The sequence below is a fragment of the Bufo gargarizans genome, chromosome 6 (assembly GCF_014858855.1).
Source record: "Bufo gargarizans isolate SCDJY-AF-19 chromosome 6, ASM1485885v1, whole genome shotgun sequence".
Taxonomy (NCBI): Eukaryota; Metazoa; Chordata; class Amphibia; order Anura; family Bufonidae; genus Bufo; species Bufo gargarizans.
The window spans coordinates 240,703,245-240,725,514 of record NC_058085.1 but is presented as its reverse complement, the minus strand read 5'-3'; the positions used below and the strand labels follow the sequence as shown (position 1 = coordinate 240,725,514).

The window sequence follows — 22,270 nt, the reverse complement described above, 5'->3', positions numbered from 1 at the left end:
CAATAATTTACTGTGTTATGTGGGGTGTTACATAGGACTGCTGGCAACATTTATGACATCTGTACTCAGAGCTATGAGATGGTGGGGGTCCGAGCTGTTTGAGGAGACCGCGATGTCCCAGTGAGCGCTGCAGCCTCTGCTCCTTACCAAGCACAGCTCTGTCCATTTGATAGCACTGCGCTTGGTATTACAGCTCAGCCCAAATCACTCAAATGGGACTGAGCTGCACCTAGACCACGTGAACGATGAATGTGATGTCATATGGCCTAGGAATAGACTGTGGCGCTCACGAGGCACCGCACTCTCTTCATACAGAAAAAAACACGACCTAAAATGGAGGGAGGGGCCCAAGTTGGGTAGACAGCCCCGAGCCTATCATGCACTTAATCCGCCCCTAGCTCTGTATACACAGTCATTGAGGGAAGCCTCATCTCACCTGTTCTATAACATGCTGCCTATAGATTGAACTGCACTTTCAGTGTGACAAATTGGGCTTAAGTTAATGGAAGTGTCAGCTCTTGTTCTAAGTGCACTTTTCAATTAAAGGATTTGTCCAAGTTTAATAAAATGTCTGGCAACCCCTGTTAATATGCTACAATAACAGATGAGAACAATACGAGATACCTAGCCCCTTTTTCCCCCTGCTTCTTCCAGCGCCATGCTCGGGTCCTCAGGACTTTAAAATGATATGGTTGTTTAGAGGACTAAAACTTAGGCCTGTTTCACGCTGCCATTGTCTTACAGTAGGCTGTTCTGGTAGAGAACAGCCTGCCAGAGAGCTCTGTATCCGGCATTGCCGGATGTTACCAGAATACCCGTTGGCCAAATTGATTAGAAGGGGGTCCAGCTGAGATCCGGCTCCTGCCCAGCAAATCTGCGGGAATTTGGCCAGACAAAAAACAGAACTCATAATGGCAGTGTGATACAAGCCTTACATTATAATGTTGGTCTCTTGCATCTACCTTAACTGCCTGTTACTGATTGTCTTTGTCTATACCGATAGCAACAAATCACATAAGACCATTTGTAAAGGGAAAGCAGCATGTCTAATATCATTAAAATGTTCTAACTTGGTGCATGTAGTTTTAAATAAAATCACTATACCTACCCAACATTTTGGCACAAATTATGTTACAAAGCCAAACAATAGAGAATATAAAGTCAATCAAAAAAGTCTCTAGCCCAGGCATGTCCAAAGTGCCGCCCCCCAGCTGTTGTAAAACTTCAACTCCCAGCATGCCCTAATACCTGTAAGCTATCCAGGCATGCTGGGAGTTGTAGTTTTGCAACAGCTGGAGGGCCGCACTTTGGACATGCCTGCTCTAGCCACTCACCAAATTCATCATCCAGCTTGAGCTGCAGTGAGAAATCTCCCACGTCTTTAGTAACATGCGTACTGCAGGACGTGCCGAACTTCTTTTTCAAATACCAATTATTTACACATCCACAAATTTCTCAAATATCGGACATCAGACTTTAACAGTTCATTAAAACATCATGGAATATCCAACCGACCGTGGTTAGTAGGCAGTCCGTAAGTAGCATCCAAAAGCAGTTAGAATTCACCTGGAGGCATTGCCGGTAGTCACCCCTCATTACATGCAATGCTCAGCACATATGGCCTCCACACTTATTCTCCTTAAGCAACGTCTCCAGATGAATTATTTGGATCTGTAATATCTATGCCTAGTAAGAGGAATTTAAAAAATAAGTTCCACGCATCCTACATTTCACATGTTGGTGGTTGATGTTGTGACCAGTTTTATAAACAGTATTTATTCCTGTTCCAACCAAATGCCATAATTGGCACATTTAAGTTGTCCATTTTCACTCGGTTATGAATTTTCTGATGCTTTTTAAGATCAGGTCGGTGTGTAAAGCATTTTCCACATTCTAAACATGCAAAGGGTTTCTCCCCTGTGTGAAATCTCTTATGCCTTAAAAGAGCTGAATTCTGGGTAAAGCATTTCCCACACTCAAGGCAATTAAAAGGTTTCTCTCCTGTGTGAGTGCGCAAATGTTTAATTAAATCGGCTTTCCGCGTGAAACCCTTGCTGCATTCTGAACATATAAAGCGTTTCTCACCCGAGTGGATTCTCTCATGCTGAATAAGGTTGGATTTTTCAGTAAAACTTTTCCCACAGTAGGAACATGAAAACGGCTTTTCACCTGTGTGACTTCTTTGATGTGTTAGAAGTTTGGCGTACTGAGTGAACAATTTATCACATTCCAGACAGGGGAATATTTTGTCACTTTTTGGAGTAGTACCACAGGCAGCAAAATCAGATTGATCAGGAGAACCGTCCTTACGAAAAGAAAGATCACCAATGATATCTGCATCCTGAAGGACTGGCTGCGTATTGGCAAAACTAGCATTTTCTCCTGCAAATCTTTCAGGTTTATCTTGTATTTTAGGTTTATCTTGTATTTTAGAATCTCGAGATAAGATAAGTTGGTCTTCCAAGGTATTCCTGATATGGTGTCCATCTGTTGGGAATAATAAAGCTATCAGTATGGGTTTTTAAGAGAAACAATGAAAAACAATTGTAATACTAGTGATTTTTTTTTTTTTAGGCTACTTTCACGCGCGTTTTGGCTTCTGTCTCTGAGATCAGTCATGGACTCTCACAAGTGGTCCAAAACGGATCAGTTTTGCCCTAATGCATTCTGAATGGAAGAGGATCGGCTCAGAATGAATCTGTTTGCCTCAGTTCAGTCTCCATTCCGCTCTGGAGGCGGACACCAAAATGCTGCCTGCAACGGTTTGCTGTCCGTTTGATAAAACTGAGCCAATCCTGGCACACAATATAAGTCAATGGGGACAGATCCGTTTTCTCTGACACAATCTGGCACAATAGAAAACAGATCCGTCTCCCGTTAAATTTCAATAGAGTTCAAGACGGATCCGTCTTGGCTATCTTACAGATAACACAAACGGATCCATTCATGACAGATGCATGCGGTTGTATTATTGTAACAGATCAGTTTTTGCAGAACCATGACGGATCCACCAAAAACGCGAGTTTAAAAGTAGCCTAAATCAGCATGTTATTATTTTAAACTATAATTAAATTAAGGAATTCAATGGGCTGTCCAGGATTTAAGAAAGTCAGCAAGAAAAGACAAAAAAATTAATATAAAATTCACTTTTGGTGGCACCAGTTTTGTTGACTTGTCTTGCAGTGATGACATGTACACTTGACCACTGTGATCACAAGTGCATATAGATTTAATTAATTGTATTACTAAAGCTGTGGTCCAGAAAAAGCAACACCTGTGCTGGCAAATGGGGGCCCTGTGGCCCACACCGTTATGGGGGCCCTGTGGATGTCTTTTAACCACACACACAAACTACAAATTAAACAGATCAGTGCAAGGCAGGGCCAATCAGCTAATATGTGTGTATATATACAGGTCCTTCAAAAAAGATTAGCATATTGTGATAAAGTTCATTATTTTCTGTAATGTACTGATAAACATTTTTTTTAATATATTTTAGATTCATTACACACCAACTGAAGTAGTTCAAGCCTTTTATTGTTTTAATATTGATGATTTTGGCATACAGCTCATGAAAACCCAAATTTCCTATCTCAAAAAATTAGCATAGTTCATCCAACTAATAAAAGAAAAGTGTTTTTAATACAAAAAAAGTCAACCTTCAAATAATTATGTTCAGTTATGCACTCAATACTTGGTGTGAGGAATATGGATTAATATTTACTGTCAGCCATGTCCTCACACCCCCCATTTGCTGACAGACAGCAGAGGTACGGAAAATCCACAGGATTTCCCTGCTTCAAAGCCCCCCAGCCCTGATTGTAATTTTATGCACCTCTTGGCATGATTCAGTGTATATGCAAAATAAGTTTCCACCCCCCCCCCCCCAGCCATCTGAGTGTCAGTGGGCCAGGAAGATGCCCCAGGGGGTCCAAGCTTCAAGGAGAAGTTCACACCTCCAGGCACCAGTTTGGAGCCACCTGAATCCGGCAGGAAAACTCTCAGCAGGGGGTATCTGCTCTTGCCCGGATCAATGAAACTTCCCAGACATGTTGGCACCTACCTCTCATAAGGAATTCTGAAGCGCCCGGCCATCGCAGGCGCAAACCGGATACATATTTGTGTCCCGGTGGCCACGAGGTACGGTCCCATGGTCTTTGTTTACTCGTACCCAGTCGGGGTAGGGAGATACCCATATCTCCCCATAGAAACCATCTACCGGTACCAGGTTTGGGCTCTACTTGTAGGCGGAACCCAGGCAGGTCCATTAGTCCCAGAACCATCTCCCTGTGACCCTCTGGTCTGGAGCTATGAACCCTAAAAGGGTTTTGTGGGTCATTCACCGTCAGCCCAGAAGAGGGGGAGTTGACCCCTCCCTGAGGCAGGGAGGGGATGGGCCGGCTACAGGTTAAAAGCCTGGTGCCAGCAAGTAGGCGCGGTCTTTCTCTGAAGAGGGGTCACATTCTACACATGTGTTTAGAGGGACCCAGGAAATAGCAGGAGATCACAGCCCTTCATGTGGCCTCCAGCTCAGGACATAACAAGGAACTTTCATCATACTTGGTAACTTACTTTTACACTGCTTCACCCTGTTGTACCCATATAATCTGTATCTGTAACCTCAGACCACTGTATATATTGTCTGTGTATATTGTGTCATATCTAGTGTGCTCTTACAGCGATTAAAATCTATAATTTAATCTTGTGCTATCTTGTATCTCGATCACGAATCCCCACGTCCGTGTTTTGGCCTAGTTATAAGCTACCGCGGGTTGGTTTCTGACCCTATATAATCCCGTTAGCGGACCGGGCTTATATCAAACGAGAAACTGGTGGCAGTTACCCGGGCTGAGTGTGGGTTGTTTTCACTGTGGCAGTGAAAAGGCTCTCCCAGCTTTGCCTCTCTGTGCCCGCGTGGACAGGAGGTGTGTGTGTAAACTATACCAGCCTGACCTTACGTGCTCCTCTGGAGGGCGTAACTTCACGTTTTTGGTAAACCCTGTGATCATACCGGGTCTCGTGAGCTCGACGTGGTTGACGTCAGCGGGCACGAGGGGTGGTATTCATCACACTTGGTCAGGAATCCTTTTGCAGAAATCACTGCTTCAATGCGGCGTGGCATGGAGGCAATCAGCCTGTGGCACTGCTGCGGTGTTATGGAGGCCCAGGATGCTTCGATAGCGGCCTTAAGCTCATCCAGAGTGTTGGGTCTTGCGTCTCTCAACTTTCTCTTCCCAATATCCCACAGATTCTCTATGGGGTTCAGGTCAGGAGAGTTGGCAGGCCAATTGAGCACAGTAATACCATAGTCAGTAAACCATTTACCAGTGGTTTTGGCACTGTGAGCAGGTGCCAGGTCGTGCTGAAAAATGAAATCTTCATCTCCATAAAGCTTTTCAGCAGATGGAAGCATGAAGTGCTCCAAAATCTCCTGATAGCTAGCTGCATTGACCCTGCCCTTGATAAAACACAGTGGATTCAGCAGCTGACATGGCACCCCAGACCATCACTGACTGTGGGTACTTGACACTGGACTTCAGGCATTTTGGCCTTTCCCTCTCCCCAGTCTTCCTCCAGACTCAGGCACCTTGAATTCCGAATGACATGCAACAGTCCAGTGTTGCTTCTCTGTAGCCCAGGTCAGGCGCTTCTGCCGCGGTTTCTGGTTCAAAAGTGCCTTGACCTGGGGAATGCGGCACCTGTAGCCCATTTCCTGCACACGCCTGTACACGGTGGCTCTGGATGTTTCTACTCCAGACTCAGTCCACTGCTTCCGCAGGTCCCCCAAGGTCTGGAATCGGTCCTTCTCCACAATCTTACTCAGGGTCCGGTCACCTCTTCTCGTTGTGCAGCGTTTTCTGCCACACTTTTTCCTTCCCACAGACTTCCCACTGAGGTGCCTTGATACAGCACTCTGGGAACAGCCTATTCGTTCAGAAATTTCTTTCTGTGTCTTACCCTCTTGCTTGAGGGTGTCAATGATGGCCTTCTGGACAGCAGTCAGGTCGGCAGTCTTACCCATGATTGCGGTTTTGAGTAATGAACCAGGCTGGGAGTTTTTAAAAGCCTCAGGAATCTTTTGCAGGTGTTTAGAGTTAATTAGTTAATTCAGATGATTAGGTTAATAGGTCGTTTAGAGAACCTTTTCATGATATGCTAATTTTGTGAGATAGGAATTTTGGGTTTTCATGAGCTGTATGCCAAAATCATCAATATTAAAACAATAAAAGGCTTGACCTACTTCAGTTGGTGTGTAATGAATCTAAAATATATGAAAGTCTAATGTTTATCAGTACATTACAGAAAATAATGAACTTTATCGCAATATGCTATTTTTTTTTAGAAGGACCTGTAGTCCGTGTGCAATCAGCATTTTTTACGCAGACCCATTGATGGAATTGGTTTCGTGGTCCGCATTTTGCAGACCATAATAGGACATTATATTTTTTTCAGAACAGATGGATGTGAAAAGCACAGGGATGGCGTTCATGTGCTTTCTGCATCCGCATATTTGGCAAAAGATAGATCATGTCCTATTCTGGTCTGCTAAAAGGTTGTGTGCGTGAGGCCTTGGAAAGTTTTTCTGGCTGGGTTTGGGTAACCAGCAGTACTGTGTACCCATATACCAGTTAGTAAGCCACTTTTTATTTTTTTGGGAATATCATTAATGTTCCCATCAGGCAGAATGTATGCTACCCAAAACATATAATTACCTCCAGCAACCAATATGTCTGTTCTACAGCACCATTTATACTTTTGCACCTCAATTAAAGCATTTTTTAAATTAAAGGCTGGATACAGTAGGTCATCAGTATCTGATCGATAGGGGCCCAACACCCGAGACCCCTGCCGATCAGCTGGAGCGCACACAGCTTTCCCTAGGCCAGAGAGGACACGTTCATCGGTCACATGGCCTAGGCGCAGCTCAGCCCCATAGAAGTGAATGGGGCTGAGTGAGATACCAAGCACAGGCGCTATCGAACGTACGGCGCTGTGCTTGATAAGCACGGAGAAGGCAGCAGCGCTCACAGGAGCACTGGAGCCTTCCCAAACGGCTGATTGGCGTGGGACCTCGGTGTCGGACCCCCACCGATCAGATACTGATGTCCTAGCCAGAGGGTAGGTCATCAGTATTAAAATCTTGTAAAACCGTTTAACTGGTTTATGACCCTGGACGATATCTGTGAGCATGTATGGGGTGAGGTCTTGAGGCGATTTCCCTCTATATTCAGCGGGTGCCAGTTAAGTAATACATCTGACGCCCGGCCACAATGACTGGGACTGGAGGTAATCCCAATCCGTCACTTAACCCCTCCGATGCCACAGTCAATAGCAACATCTGAAGAATTAAACAGAGGAAGTGGCTCCCTTCGTCCTCCCGGTGGTTGTTATGGCAGCCTGGGGCTTTAGTGAATAAGGCTACATGCAGCACGGACAGCCATTAATATAACTGCCTGTTCTTGTCCGCAAAACGGACAAGAATAGGACAGGTTATATATTTTTTTGCGGATCACGGAATGGAGCAACAACTGCCGAAAGCACACGGAGTGCTGTCTGCATTGAAGTGAATGGGTCCGCATCCAAGCCGCAAACACTGCGGCTCAGATGCGGACCAAAACAATGGTCGTGTGCATGTAGCCTACGTTTGTGGCAGGGATTAATGGGAAGCCTTTATAAATCCCATAGACTGCAATAATATTCTATTGCAGTCTATGGTAGAAATGATCAGAGGACTGCATGCTCAAATCCCCAAAGGGACAAAGAAAAAATAATTCAACAAAAATAAAATAAAAATTGTTTAAAAAAATAAAATCAAAAACATGAAAATATTTTACATTTTAATCAGTCCTCTTTCCAAAATTTACATGTAAAAATAAACCATAATTGGTATCACCATGTTTGAAAATGTCCAAACTATAAAAATATATCATGCATGGTGAACACCGCAATTATATATTTAAAATATAATTATAAAATAAATAAAAAAAAAGCCCAAACTGACATTTATTGGTCACCTCACTCAGCCCCCAACCCAAACTGGTACCATTAAAGATATTTTAATAGAATTATGGTGTGTTGGAATATGGCAATGCAAAGAAAATTTCTTTCAAAGCCGTTTATGTTTATTAAAACTAATCAAAAGCTATATAAATTTGGTATCCATGTAATTATACTGACCCATAGAATAGGGCCCCATATAATTTTTAGTGCACACTGAAAGACGCAAAAACAAAAGCCCCAAAAATCATGGTGGAATTGAAGATTTATTTTTTCTGTTTCATGTCCCATTTCCAATAGATGACATGGTAAAATAAATGGCACCATTAAAAAGATACAACTTGAGGTGACTAAGAATCCAATGGTCACTCTGGCTGAGCTTTAAAAAATCCTGTGTTCAGAAACTTCCAGAAAGTCAACTATTACTACAATACTCCACCAATATAGGTTCTATAGCAGAATGGCCAGAAAAGGTCTCTCCTACTGGAATTTGCAAATGGACTACAAGACTGTGAGAAACAAGATTGAACTTTTAGGCCTCAAAAAGGAAACCAGGGACTGCTCATCACCTGCCCAATATCACCCCTGGAGTGAAGCAAGGTGGATATATCATCATGCTGTGGAAGCGTTTCTCAGTGGCTAGGACAGGGAGAATGGTCAGGGTTGAGGGAAAACTGAATGGACAGAGATATGGACTGGACTAGACTGGGCTGAAAGTACACCTTCCAACAAGACAAGGACCCCAAGCACACAGCCAAGACAACACAGGAGTGGCTTACGGACAACTGTGTTAACGTCCTAGAGTGGCCCAGCCAGAGATGACTTAAAACCAATCAAGCATTTCTGGAGAGGTCTGGTAATGGAAATCCACCGCCAGTCCCCATCCTACCTGACAGTGCTAAAGAGTCTGAATACTTATGTCAATGCAATATTTTAGTTTTTCCTATTCAATAAATTAGCAAAGATCTCTAGCATTCAGTTTTTTTCTTCGTCATTATGGGGTATTGCATGTAGATTGATGGAGGAAAATGTTTGGACTTTGGTCATGGATCCAAAGAGGGATTGCAACCTGTAACGGTATTAACCGTTGGCGACGTCCCTCTCCCCTGGTCAGCGTGGCACTGTAGAGCTGCTCCCGAGACTTCTAAGCAGAGCTGCGATTTTCCAGTAGCTGTGCAGCTCTTACAAGAGCTAGTAATGATATAGCTATTCCCTACAACACGAGACAAGGCTGTGAGTTGAGGGTAAGAAGAACAACATTTATTGGTGCCACCCTTGGCCTTATATATCAGTCTCCATGGACCTCCCCCGTGGACCTGATGGAGAAACACACAGACCAATGGAAATAATCACACAATCTGGGACAGTCCCACACAATGTCTCCCTTCTGCCTGGGAGATAATCAGTTTAGACACTGTAGGTAACCTAATCATCTCCAGACAGTAAAACCACTTTTTTTTTTTTAACGCATTAAAAAGTACCCCAAAATCCACAATATTTCAACAGACTGTTACACAACCATTATTGAAGTGTGTTGCTTTTTAATTTTTCTACATGGTGAAAAATACATTTTTTTTAATTTATTTTAGCATAAGACCCTCATGTAACCACTGCTCCCAACAGCTCCAAAATTCATCAAAACGACCATCCTGCATTTCTCAGTCCAATGATACACCCCCTCTCAAAGTCTGTCAACTGGTCAAAATATCTTAAAGTGCATTGTAGAGGCATGTCTCGCAATCAATTCTCTCTCAAGATGTACACCACCTAAAAATAGCCTCGAGCCTTTTTTACAGGGCAGCAGGAAAAGCACTTTTACGCTCTTTCGTGGCAAGACCTAGCGTATAATTAGAACACAGCTGTAATATACCTGCTACCTGGTCCTCTGGTGGACCCTTTTACTTGGATCGACCACCAGAGGACACAGGCAGCTCTGTAAAGTAGCACCAAACACCCCCCCGTCACTTATTAACCCCCTGATTACCCCATATAGACTCCCTGATCACCCCCCTGTCATTGATTACCCCCCTGGAAGGCTCCATTCAGGCGTCCGTATGTGTTTTTCGGATCCGCAAAACAGACGTCTGAATGGAGCCTTACAGGGGGTTTGATCAATGACAGGGTGGTGATCACCCCATATAGACTCCCTGATCACCCCCCTGTCATTGATAACCCCCCTGTAAGGCTCCATTCAGACTTTTGGCACAAGTTAGTGGAAATTGATTTTTTATTTGTTTTTTGTTTTTTTCTTACAAAGTCTCATATTCCACTAACTTGTGACAAAAAATAAAATATCACATGAACTCACCATACCCCTCACGGAATCCAAAGGCATACATTTTTTTAGACATTTATATTCCAGACTCCTTCTCACGCTTTAGGGACCCTAAAATGCCAGGGCAGTATAAATACCCCACATGTGACCCCATTTCGGAAAGAAGACACCCCAAGGTAATCGCTGAGGGGCATATTGAGTCCATGAAAGATTGAACTTTTTGTCCCAAGCAGAAAGGGAGACTTTGTGAGAAAAAACAAAAAAAAATATCAATTTCCGCTAACTTGTGCCAAAAAAAAAAAAAATTCTTCTATGAACTCGCCATGTTCCTCACTGAATACCTTGGGGTGTCTTCTTTCCAAAATGGGGTCACATGTGGGGTATTTATACTGCCCTGGCATTTTAGGGGCCCTAAAAGCGTGAGAAGAAGTCTGGGATCCAAATGTCTAAAAATGCCCTCCTAAAAGGAATTTGGGCCCCTTTGCTGCAAAAAAGTGTCACACATGTGGTATCGCCGTACTCAGGAGAAGTTGGGCAATGTGTTTTGGGTGTCTTTTTACACATACCCATGCTGGGTGAGAGAAATATCTCTCTATAATGACAAGTTTGTATAATAAAAATGGGAAAAGTTGACTTTTAGAGAGATATTTCTCTCACCCAGCATGGGTATATGTAAAAATACACCCCAAAACACATTGCCCACCTTCTCCTGAGTATGGAGATACCACATGTGTGACACTTTTTTGCAGCCTAGGTGGGCAAAGGGGCCCACATTCTAAAGAGCACCTTTAGGATTTCACAGGGCATTTTTAACACATTTGGATTTTAAACTACTTCTCACGCATTAGGGGCTCTAAAATGCCAGGGCAGTATAACTACCCCACAAGTGACCCCATTTTGGAAAGAAGACACCCCAAGGTATTCCGTGAGGGGCATGGCGAGTTCCTAGAATTTTTTATTTTGTTTGTCACAAGTTAGCGGAAAAAGATTTTCTTTTTCTTACTAAGTCTCATATTCCACTAACTTGTGATAAAAAATAAAAACTTCCATGAACTCACTATGCCCATTACAAAATACCTTGGGGTGTCTTCTTTGCAAAATGGGGTCACTTGTGGGGTAGTTATACTGCCCTGACATTTTAGGGGCCCAAATGCGTGAGAAGTAGTTTGAAATCAAAATCTGTAAAAAATGACCGGTCAAATCCGAAAGGTGCTCTTTGGAATGTGGCCCCTTTGCCCACCTAGGCTGCAAAAAAGTGTCACACATGTGGGATGGCCGTACTCAGGAGAAGTTGGGGAATGTGTTTTGGGGTGTAATTTTACATATACCCATGCTGGATGAGAGAAATATCTTGGCAAAAGACAACTTTTCCCATTTTTTTATACAAAGTTGGCATTTGACCAAGATATTTATCTCACCCAGCATGGGTATATGTAAAATGACACCCCAAAACACATCCCCCAACTTCTCCTGAGTACGGCGATACCAGATGTGTGACACTTTTTTGCAGCCTAGGTGGACAAAGGGGCCCACATTCCAAAGAGCACCTTTAGGATTTCACCGGCCATTTTTTACAGATTTTGATTTCAAACTACTTCGCACACATTAGGGCCCCTAAATTGCCTGGGCAGTATAACTACCCTACAAGTGACCCCATTTTGGAAAGAACACACCCCAAGGTATTCCGTGAGGGGCATGGTGAGTTCCTAGAATTTTCTATTATGCATTTGGATTCCGTGAGGGGTATCGTGAGTTCATGTGAGATTTAATTTTTTGACACAAGTTAGTGGAATATGAGACTTTGTAAGAAAAAAAAACAAAAACTATTTCCGCTAACTTGGGCCAAAAAAATGTCTGAATGGAGCCTGACAGGGGGGTGATCACCTCATATACACTCCCTGATCACCCCCTGTCACTGATCACCCCTGTCATTGAGCACCCCCCTGAAAGGCTCCATTCAGACGTCCATATGTTTTTTACGGATCCACGGATCGGATCCGCAAAACACATACGGACGTCTGAATAGAGCCTTACAGGGGGGTGATCAATGACAGGGGGTGATCAGGGAGTGTATATGGGGTGATCACCCCCCTGTAAGGCTCCATTCAGACATCCGTATGTGTTTTACGGATCCACGCATCTATGGATCGGATCCGCAAAACACATACGGACGTCTGAATGGAGCCTTACAGGGGGGTAATCAGTGACGGGGGGGGGGGGGGGGGTGATCACCCCATATACACTCCCTGATCACCCCCTGTCATTGATCACCCCCTGTAAGGCTCCATTCAGACGCCGTATGTGTTTTACGGATCCACGCATCCATGGATCGGATCCGCAAAACTCATTAAAGGGCTGCTAATGCATCAAACTTACCCCCGCGGTTCCCGTGTAGCCGCTGAAGGAGTATGACAGTGATAGAGGTCTTGGTCATTGTGGAATCTGTGTAGGCGCAGCTGGAGAGGTAGTCGGGTGAAGAAACTAATAAAACCTGGTTTCACATGGAGGACCCCCTGTAAGGTAAAGGTGGAAAAGGTGACTAAAGTGATTAAAATAAACACAACAATTATCTATTGTTGGGCACTCTACTTATGATAAAATCGTCCGTAGCAAAGTCATGAATAGAGATTGGGCAGGACATAACCTGGGGAAAAAATAATTAATGTAAGAAGATGCTCAAATTAAAGTCCCTATTGAGTCCCTTCGGTTCCAGCGTATCAAGTCTGTTGATCCATTTTAGTTCTAATTTCTTAAGTAGAGTCTCTCCATCCCCACCTCTCCTCAGTTGTGGGACTCCATCGATGACTTGAAATCTCAACTGTGAGATATTTTGTCCGGTTTTTACAAAGTGTTCTGGGACAGGTAGTTCAAGGACGTGTTTGCATATCTTAGATTTATGTTGGGTGAGTCTTTTTTTGATCTCCTGTGTGGTCTCGCCCACATATAGCAGTCCGCAGGGACATTGTAGAATATAGATAACAAATGACGAGTTGCATGTGTATAGCTGTTTAATACGGTTTCTAGTACCTGTCCGGGGATGTACAAATGTATTGCCCTTCATCATGCTGTTGCAATGGCAACATCCTAGACAAGGGAAGCTGCCCGTTCTTTTATTTTGTTGTTTTGGGGTATGTGCATCTGCATGTACTAACCTGTCTCGTAGGTTCGTTCCCCTTTTGTAGGAAAATAGGGGGGGATTCTGGAACTCAGGAGTTTCTGGAAAGGCCTGGGTTAAGAGTTTCCAGTTCTTTTTAATGATGGATGAGATTTGGTTGCTCAGGGGGGTATATGTAGACACAAATGGGATTTTTTTGAGTTGTTCTCTAGGTTTTCTTTTTTCAATCAGTTCCCGTCTGGACATACACTGTACTCTGTCTTTGTGTTTTTGGACCAGTTTAGGGGGATACCCTCTCTCCGTGAATTTTTGTGTAATTTCTTTTAGTCGGGTATGTGTATTCTGTTCCTTACTCACTACCCTCCTAACCCGTAGGAATTGGCTGTATGAGAGAGATTTTACCATCCCGCGTGTGTGTGCACTGTCAAAACGCAGGAGGTTATTTCTGTCAGTTTCCTTGCGGAATAAATCTGTTTGTAGAGTGTTGTTTTCCGTATATACCCTCACGTCCAGGAATTGTAGTTGTTCAGCTGAATATACCTTTGTGAATTGTAATTCCTGGTGTATCCCATTGAGGAAGTCATTGAATCTCTGCAATTGTGGTATACTTCCTGTCCAGATGAAGAAGATATCATCGATATATCTCATCCAGCCTCTCACGTACTGGAAGAAGCTGGATGGATATATGTGGGCCTCCTCAAAATCTGCCATATACATATCTGCGTAGGCTGGCGCCACATTAGATCCCATTGCGGTTCCTCTACACTGGACATAGAAATCCTCTTTAAACAGAAAGTAATTGCAAGTCCGAAAAAACCATGAGGGACACACTGGTGGTAAATATATCATCACATATGTTTTCTGACTCAGAACTCTCTCTCCTTGAAAGGGGACTGTCATATTGCCCTACGACACAAATTGACTGGTTTAACTATGAAGTGGACCTGTTCGCCTTCTTTAGGCGACTTAGACTCAAAGCCCACTTCATGGATCAACCACAGGGGGACACGATGAAGACGGCCCAGCCTAGCAACAATGAAATAATGACACAAAAAAATCTTAGTCTACCCACTAGGAGTACTTTTAGTCCACCCCCGAACAATAATGTGGATCTAATGTGGCGCCAGCCTACGCAGATATGTATATGGCAGATTTTGAGGAGGCCCACATATATCCATCCGGCTTCTTCCAGTACGTGAGAGGCTGGATGAGATATATCGATGATATCTTCTTCATCTGGACAGGAAGTATACCACAATTGCAGAGATTCAATGACTTCCTCAATGGGATACACCAGGAATTACAATTCACAAAGGTATATTCAGCTGAACAACTACAATTCCTGGACGTGAGGGTATATACGGAAAACAACACTCTACAAACAGATTTATTCCGCAAGGAAACTGACAGAAATAACCTCCTGCGTTTTGACAGTGCACACACACGCGGGATGGTAAAATCGCTCCCATACAGCCAATTCCTACGGGTTAGGAGGGTAGTGAGTAAGGAACAGAATACACATACCCGACTAAAAGAAATTACACAAAGAGAGGGTATCCCCCTAAACTGGTCCAAAAACACAAAGACAGAGTACAGTGTATGTCCAGACGGGAACTGATTGAAAAAAGAAAACCTAGAGAACAACTCAAAAAAATCCCATTTGTGTCTACATATACCCCCCTGAGCAACCAAATCTCATCCATCATTAAAAAGAACTGGAAACTCTTAACCCAGGCCTTTCCAGAAACTCCTGAGTTCCAGAATCCCCCCCTATTTTCCTACAAAAGGGGAACGAACCTACGAGACAGGTTAGTACATGCAGATGCACATACCCCAAAACAACAAAATAAAAGAACGGGCAGCTTCCCTTGTCTAGGATGTTGCCATTGCAACAGCATGATGAAGGGCAATACATTTGTACATCCCCGGACAGGTACTAGAAACCGTATTAAACAGCTATACACATGCAACTCGTCATTTGTTATCTATATTCTACAATGTCCCTGCGGACTGCTATATGTGGGCGAGACCACACAGGAGATCAAAAAAAGACTCACCCAACATAAATCTAAGATACGCAAACACGTCCTTGAACTACCTGTCCCAGAACACTTTGTAAAAACACAATATCTCACAGTTGAGATTTCAAGTCATCGATGGAGTCCCACAACTGAGGAGAGGTGGGGATGGAGAGACTCTACTTAAGAAATTAGAACTAAAATGGATCCACAGACTTGATACGCTGGAACCGAAGGGACTCAATAGGGACTTTAATTTGAGCATCTTCTTACATTAATTATTTTTTCCCCAGGTTATGTCCTGCCCAATCTCTATTCATGACTTTGCTACGGACGATTTTATCATAAGTAGAGTGCCCAACAATAGATAATTGTTGTGTTTATTTTAATCACTTTAGTCACCTTTACCTTACAGGGGGTCCTCCATGTGAAACCAGGTTTTATTAGTTTCTTCACCCGACTACCTCTCCAGCTGCGCCTACACAGATTCCACAATGACCAAGACCTCTATCACTGTCATACTCCTTCAGCGGCTACACGGGAACCGCGGGGGTAAGTTTGATGCATTAGCAGCCCTTTAATGAGTATGTATGAACAGGGTGGCGTCGCCCCCGGTCGCTATCTAAACAATGAGCGGCCGGGGGGACACTACCATGTTAAGCAACCCCTGTCACAGAATAAACACACTCAAGGAATTCTGTGGTTTATGCTGTACACAGATGGGGGATGTATGAATGTCGGCATGTGGCCCCTCTTCTAGGGACTGATGGCTAACCTAGTGTTGGCCATGTCCATGTAGGGGCCACAGCCTAGTATGAGTACCCAAGTGACAGCTGGAATTGTCTGAACAACGATCCCAGCCAGATGGGATCCTCAGGCTTAATATGCTATCATCACCCCGGTTCTCCCCCAGTTGCATATATGTATGGCATGTACAGTTGCTGTGAAGGGGAAGCGATCCTAGCTCAGCTTTGGACTGCTGACTCTCCCTAGCAACAATAGACGTCATCGGTGCCTGTGCTCTGATTGGCGCCGCGGCCGGAGGACATTCCCGTCACTGGGATCTGCCCCCCGCCCCCGGCAACAGCAGACGTCACGGGCACCCGATTTTTCTATTGGCCGCCTTAGAATCCTTCCCCCTGTGGATGTGGGGACTCGGCGCAGGCGCATATGGAATTGGAACATGCCGGTTTTTGGCGCCATTTCACCTCCTGACTGAGCGCGGTTTTCACATGGTCCCTCCCCCACCAGTAAGTATTATGTCATTTTATGCATAAACAATAAGTTAATGATTCAATTAACTACACCCAGCCACCTGATAGGCTGAATCTTAAACACTGAAGTTATCTCACATGTTGATTTTTGCTGTTCTATTGATGGGAGACACACCCATTGAGTCACTATTTAAAGGCACATGTCACTATATGATCTCATAGCTTGATAAAGACCAGAGATGGTTGAAACGTTGCTATTCCAATGCTGCTGTTACTAATAAAGTAACCAGCTTATTCACCAGAACTGAGGAGTGCTGTGGATTTTCTTCTTTATTTGAATAAACCCACAAGAATATTCATCAAGCGAGTGCCGGTCTTTATTTACGAGGTAGCCACAGTTAGTGTCCATGGGCTCAACCTAATGGGGACAGTCAGCTCTTACGTGGCCAGGCTCCTGACACCGCCAGCAGACTATCGGAGCCAGGTTCGCCGTGGGTACATCCCGGGCGGGTTTTATCGGCTCAAATCTTCGGGCCTGGGGTGGAGATTTCTGGGGTTTGCTGACCCCCCTCCCGACAGAACCCTCCTTTAGATTCCTGGTAGCTTCATAGCGTTCCACCAGGTCCACCATCTCAAGGGCATTGCCAGGAGACACCTGACCGATCCAGTGCTGGAGAGGGTATGGCAAAGCCCTCCAGAACATATAGGCTAACAGATGATCCAACATAGCAGTGGGACTCAGCACATCGTGCTATAGCCATTTTTGCAAGAGGTGAAGTAAGTTAGAATACTGGGATCTTGCAGGCTCAGCCGGGTTGAACCTCCACTGATGCACCTATTGGGCCCGGACCAACACATTCACCCTCAAGTCTTGCCGGAATCTCACCCTTGACTTTCCCGTAGTTGGCCGCTTGATCGTCCGGAAAGTCGAAATACACCCGCTGGGAATCGGAGGAACACGAATGGAGCGACGACCTCAGCCCACTGGTCACAGGGTAGCTTTTCCCTGATGGCCACTTTCTCGTACATCGCCAGGTAGGTTTCAATGTAGTCGTCTCGGGGCCATCTTAGGAATTTGCGGCACGGACTGCTTTCCGGGCATTGTGGACGCTCGAGGTTGCTCCTGCAACTGATTAGTCTCCTGCTGTTGCTTATTAGCCTCCCGTTGCTGCAGGTTTGTCTCTCGCTGCTGCAGATTAGCCTCCACAACAGCCTCCATTTGGTCGTGGGGTACTGGTTGTAATGCAGCTGGTTTAATGTACGAAAAATGCAGAAACCAAAAATATTGGCGTTCTCGCCAGCCTCACTGCTTTTGCAAACATCCTCCACCATTTGTGGGGACTTGCTCTGGTAGACAGGATTAGCGGGCGCAGTATAGAGGCTACAACAAGTTCTTTGGATCAAACAGTTCAGTGTTTTATTCACACTTTAGGCAAGTGACAGAACAAGCATATTCAAAACTAAAAAAAAGTCACCTTGCGGTGTTGGTGGCAATTCACACCATGCGGCAATTCTGCCTCAAAGAGGCCTTGCTGATAGCAGCACCAACCTCTTTTCACGCCAAACAGGTAGCAAGGCTTTAATTTGAGGGTATTTACATCCAAATCAGGTGAACGGTGTAGGAATTACAACAGTTTGCATATGTGCCTCCCACATTGTCCCATTACTTTTAAGGGACAAAAAGTAATGGGACAATTGGCTTCTCAACTGTTCCATGCCCAGGTGTGTGTTATTCCCTCATTATCCCAATTACAATGAGCAGATAAAAGGTCCAGAGCTCATTTCAAGTGTGCTATTTGCATTTGGAATCTGTTGCTGTCAACTCTCAAGATGAGATCCAAAGAGCTGTCACTATCAGTGAAGCAAGCCATCATTAGGCTGAAAAAAAAACAAGAAAAAAAAACATCAGAGAGATAGCAAAAACGTTAGGCGTGGCCAAAACAACTGTTTGGAACATTCTTAAAAAGGAAAGCACTTGTGAGCTCAGCAACACCAAAAGACCCGGAAGACCACGGAAAACAACTGTGGTGGATGACCGAAGAATTCTTTCCGTGGTGAAGAAAACACTCTTCACAACATTTGGCCAGATCAAGAACACTCTCCAGGAGGTAGGTGTAGGTGTGTCAAAGTCAACAATCAAGAGAAGACTTCACCAGAGTGAATACAGAGGGTTCACCACAAGATGTAAACCATTGGTGAGCCTCAAAAACAGGAAGGCCAGATAACCCCTTTACAGTTCTGGAACAACATCCTATGGACAGATGAGACCAAGATCAACTTGTACCAGAGTGATGGGAAGAGAACAGTATGGAGAAGGAAAGGAACTGCTCATGATCCTAAGCATACCACCTCATAAGGGAAGCATGGTGGTAGTAGTGTCATGGTGTGGGCATGTATGGCTGCCAATGGAACTGGTTCTCTTGTATTTATTGATTATGTGACTGCTGACAAAAGCAGCAGGATGAATTCTGAAGTGTTTCGGACAATATTATCTGTTCATATTCAGCCAAATGCTTCAGAACTCATTGGATGACGCTTCACAGTGCAGATAGAGAATGACCCAAAGCATACTGCAAAAGCAACCAAAGAGTTTAAGGGAAAGAAGTGGAATGTTATGCAATGGGCAAGTCAATCACCTGACCTGAATCCGAATGAGCATGCATTTCACTTGCTGAAGAGAAAACTGAAGGGGAAAATGCCCCAAGAACAAGCAGGAACGGAAGACCGTTCCAGAGAAGGCCTGGCAGAGCATCACCAGGGATGAAACTCAGCGCCTGGTGATGTCTATGCGTTCCAGACCTCAGGCTGTAATTGACTGCAAAGGATTTGTAACCAAGTATTAAAAAGGGAAAGTTTGATTTATGATTATGATTCTGTTCCATTACTTTTGGTCCCTTAACAAGTGGGAGGCACGTATGCAAACTGTTGTAATTCCTACACCGGTCACCTGATTTGGATGTAATTACCCTCAAATTAAAACTGACAGTCTGCAGTTAAAGCACATCTTGTTAGTTTCACTTCAAATCCATTGTGGTGGTGTATAGAGCCAAAAACTTTAGAATTGTGTTGATGTCCCAATATTTATGGACCCGACACACACACACATATATATATATTTATATATACATACATACATATACACACACTCACCTAAAGAATTATTAGGAACACCTGTTCTATTTCTCATTAATGCGATTATCTAGTCAACCAATCACATGGCAGTTGCTTCAATGCATGTAGGGTTGTGGTCCTGGTCAAGGCAATCTCCTGAACTCAAAACTGAATGTCAGAATGGGAAAGAAAGGTGATTTAAGCAATTTTGAGCGTGGCATGGTTGTTGGTGCCAGACGGGCCGGTCTGAGTATTTCACAATCTGCTCAGTTACTGGGATTTTCACGCACAACCATTTCTAGGGTTTACAAAGAATGGTGTGAAAAGGGAAAAACATCCAGTATGCGGCAGTCCTGTGGGCGAAAATGCCTTGTTGATGCTAGAGGTCAGAGGAGAATGGGCCGACTGATTCAAGCTGATAGAAGAGCAACGTTGACTGAAATAACCACTCGTTACAACAGAGGTATGCAGCAAAGCATTTGTGAAGCCACAACACGCACAACCTTGAGGCAGATGGGCTACAACAGCAGAAGACCCCACCAGGTACCACTCATCTCCACTACAAATAGGAAAAAGAGGCTACAATTTGCACAAGCTCACCAAAATTGGACTGTTGAAGACTGGAAAAATGTTGCCTGGTCTGATGAGTCTCGATTTCTGTTGAGACATTCAAATGGTAGAGTCCGAATTTGGCGTAAACAGAATGAGAACATGTATCCATCATGCCTTGTTACCACTGTGCAGGCTGCTGGTGGTGGTGGTATAATGGTGTGGGGGATGTTTTCTGGGCACACTTTAGGCCCCTTAGTGCCAATTGGCCATCATTTAAATGCCACGGGCTACCTGAGCATTGTTTCTGACGATGTCCATCCCTTCATGACCACCATGTACCCATCCTCTGATGGCTACTTCCAGCAGGATAATGCACCATGTCACAAAGCTCGAATCATTTCAAATTGGTTTCTTGAACATGACAATGAGTTCACTGTACTAAAATGGCCCCCACAGTCACCAGATCTCAACCCATTAGAGCATCTTTGGGATGCGGAGGAACGGGAGCTTCGTGCCCTGGATGTGCATCCCTCAAATCTCCATCAACTGCAAGATGCTATCCTATCCTACCAACATTTCTAAAGAATGCTATCAGCACCTTGTTGAATCAATGCCACGTAGAATTAAGGCAGTTCTGAAGGCACCGTATTAGTATGGTGTTCCTAATAATTCTTTAGGTGAGTGTATATACATACATCACACACACCTGGATATACCCATATTTTCACTCAGCCCCCCTGATGCTAGCATTGGAGCATCTCATACTCCGATGCGCTCCCTTGGCCTGTGCTGGATCGCGCAGGGCACGGGCTATTTTGTTTACAACACCACACTGCCGGGGGAGGGCTTCCGCCCGGCAGTGTGTTCGGTGAAGTCACCGGCTCTGATGGAAGTGCTTTAGCGCTGCCCAAGACGTTTTACTGGCTAGGGCAGCGTTAAAGCCAGCCCATCAGTGCCGGTGACGTCACCGGGCTTCCTGGCAGCCCTATTGAGAGCCCAGTTCCTCACCGGAACTCCTAAAAATGCCTTTGCCCTGCAAGATTTAGCGCAGGGCAAAGGAGAGCATTGGAGCATGAACTGCTCCGATGTTCAAGTCAGGGGGGCTGCGTGGGTGAAAATAGAGGCATGTCCAGGTTCAGCTCTTAACCCGGACAACCCCTTTAAAATAACAATTTGGGAGCATCTTTTCTGTATCCCAGTAGAACAGTCTAGTGGGATGGGTGTTGGAATTCATAGCCTGCAAGATTCTCAAACCTGGTTACAACCATTCAAAGCGGACAATATAGTCATGGAGTACATAAAGCTAGATGGGCCACAGATTATTACTGCTCTTTATGATTCGACTTACCTAGACAGCTGTTTATGGCAATCATAGAAGCTTCCTCTACATGCTTAGTGACAAAAATTAACGTAACTAGAAAAAGTTTTATCCAAACAAGGCTAAAAAGACACCTTAAAGGGATTCTGTCACCAGGTTTGACCCCTGTCAGATAAAAATATGCTGATGTTCAGGGTGTCTTCACGATTCCTAATGTGGGCTTATAAATGTCATCTGTAGGCTCATTTTGCTAAAAAAACAGCTATTACTAACCTGTCAGTCAAAAAAATAAGGTGCCCAAGGGGATGTAAATGGATACAAGGTGCCGGCCGCACCCGCCGCCGTTCGTGCCCAGCGCCGCCTTTCTTGACCTCTGCGCCACCTCCTAATCCTCTGTGCCGCCTCTCGCTCTCCCTACCTCCCCCCTCCTTCTGCTGTAACATCTTGCGCTTGTGCACAGGGCTCTGCCTGATGCGCCCGTGCGGACTTCTCCATTTGGATTCATACAGCGAAGTGCGCATGCGCCGGCACTTCGCTCAACCCCTGTATGCGCGAGATCTTACAGCAGGAGGAGGGGGGAGGGAGGGAAAGCGAGAGGCGGCACAGAGGATTAGGAGGCGGCGCAGAAGTCTGGAAAGGCGGCGCTGGGCACGAACGGCGGCGGCGCCT

General features: G+C 44.6%; 1 protein-coding gene across 3 annotated transcripts in view; it reads right to left on the bottom strand.

The window, feature by feature from the left end:
- Nucleotides 1-334: 334 nt before the first annotated feature.
- LOC122941338 (gastrula zinc finger protein XlCGF26.1-like) overlaps nt 335-22,270 on the bottom strand; it is a 56,070-nt gene continuing 34,134 nt past the window's right edge. For 2 of the 3 annotated variants that reach the window (XM_044298480.1, XM_044298481.1), the window contains exons 8-9: nt 20,332-20,388; nt 335-2,487 (exon numbers count right to left, since the gene is read on the bottom strand). In XM_044298480.1, the coding sequence (XP_044154415.1) occupies nt 1,763-2,487; nt 20,332-20,388 (782 nt within the window). In that variant the 3' untranslated portion in view covers nt 335-1,762. The remainder of the gene's footprint in view (nt 2,488-20,331; nt 20,389-22,270) is intronic. The other variant, XM_044298482.1, reaches the window with a different exon arrangement.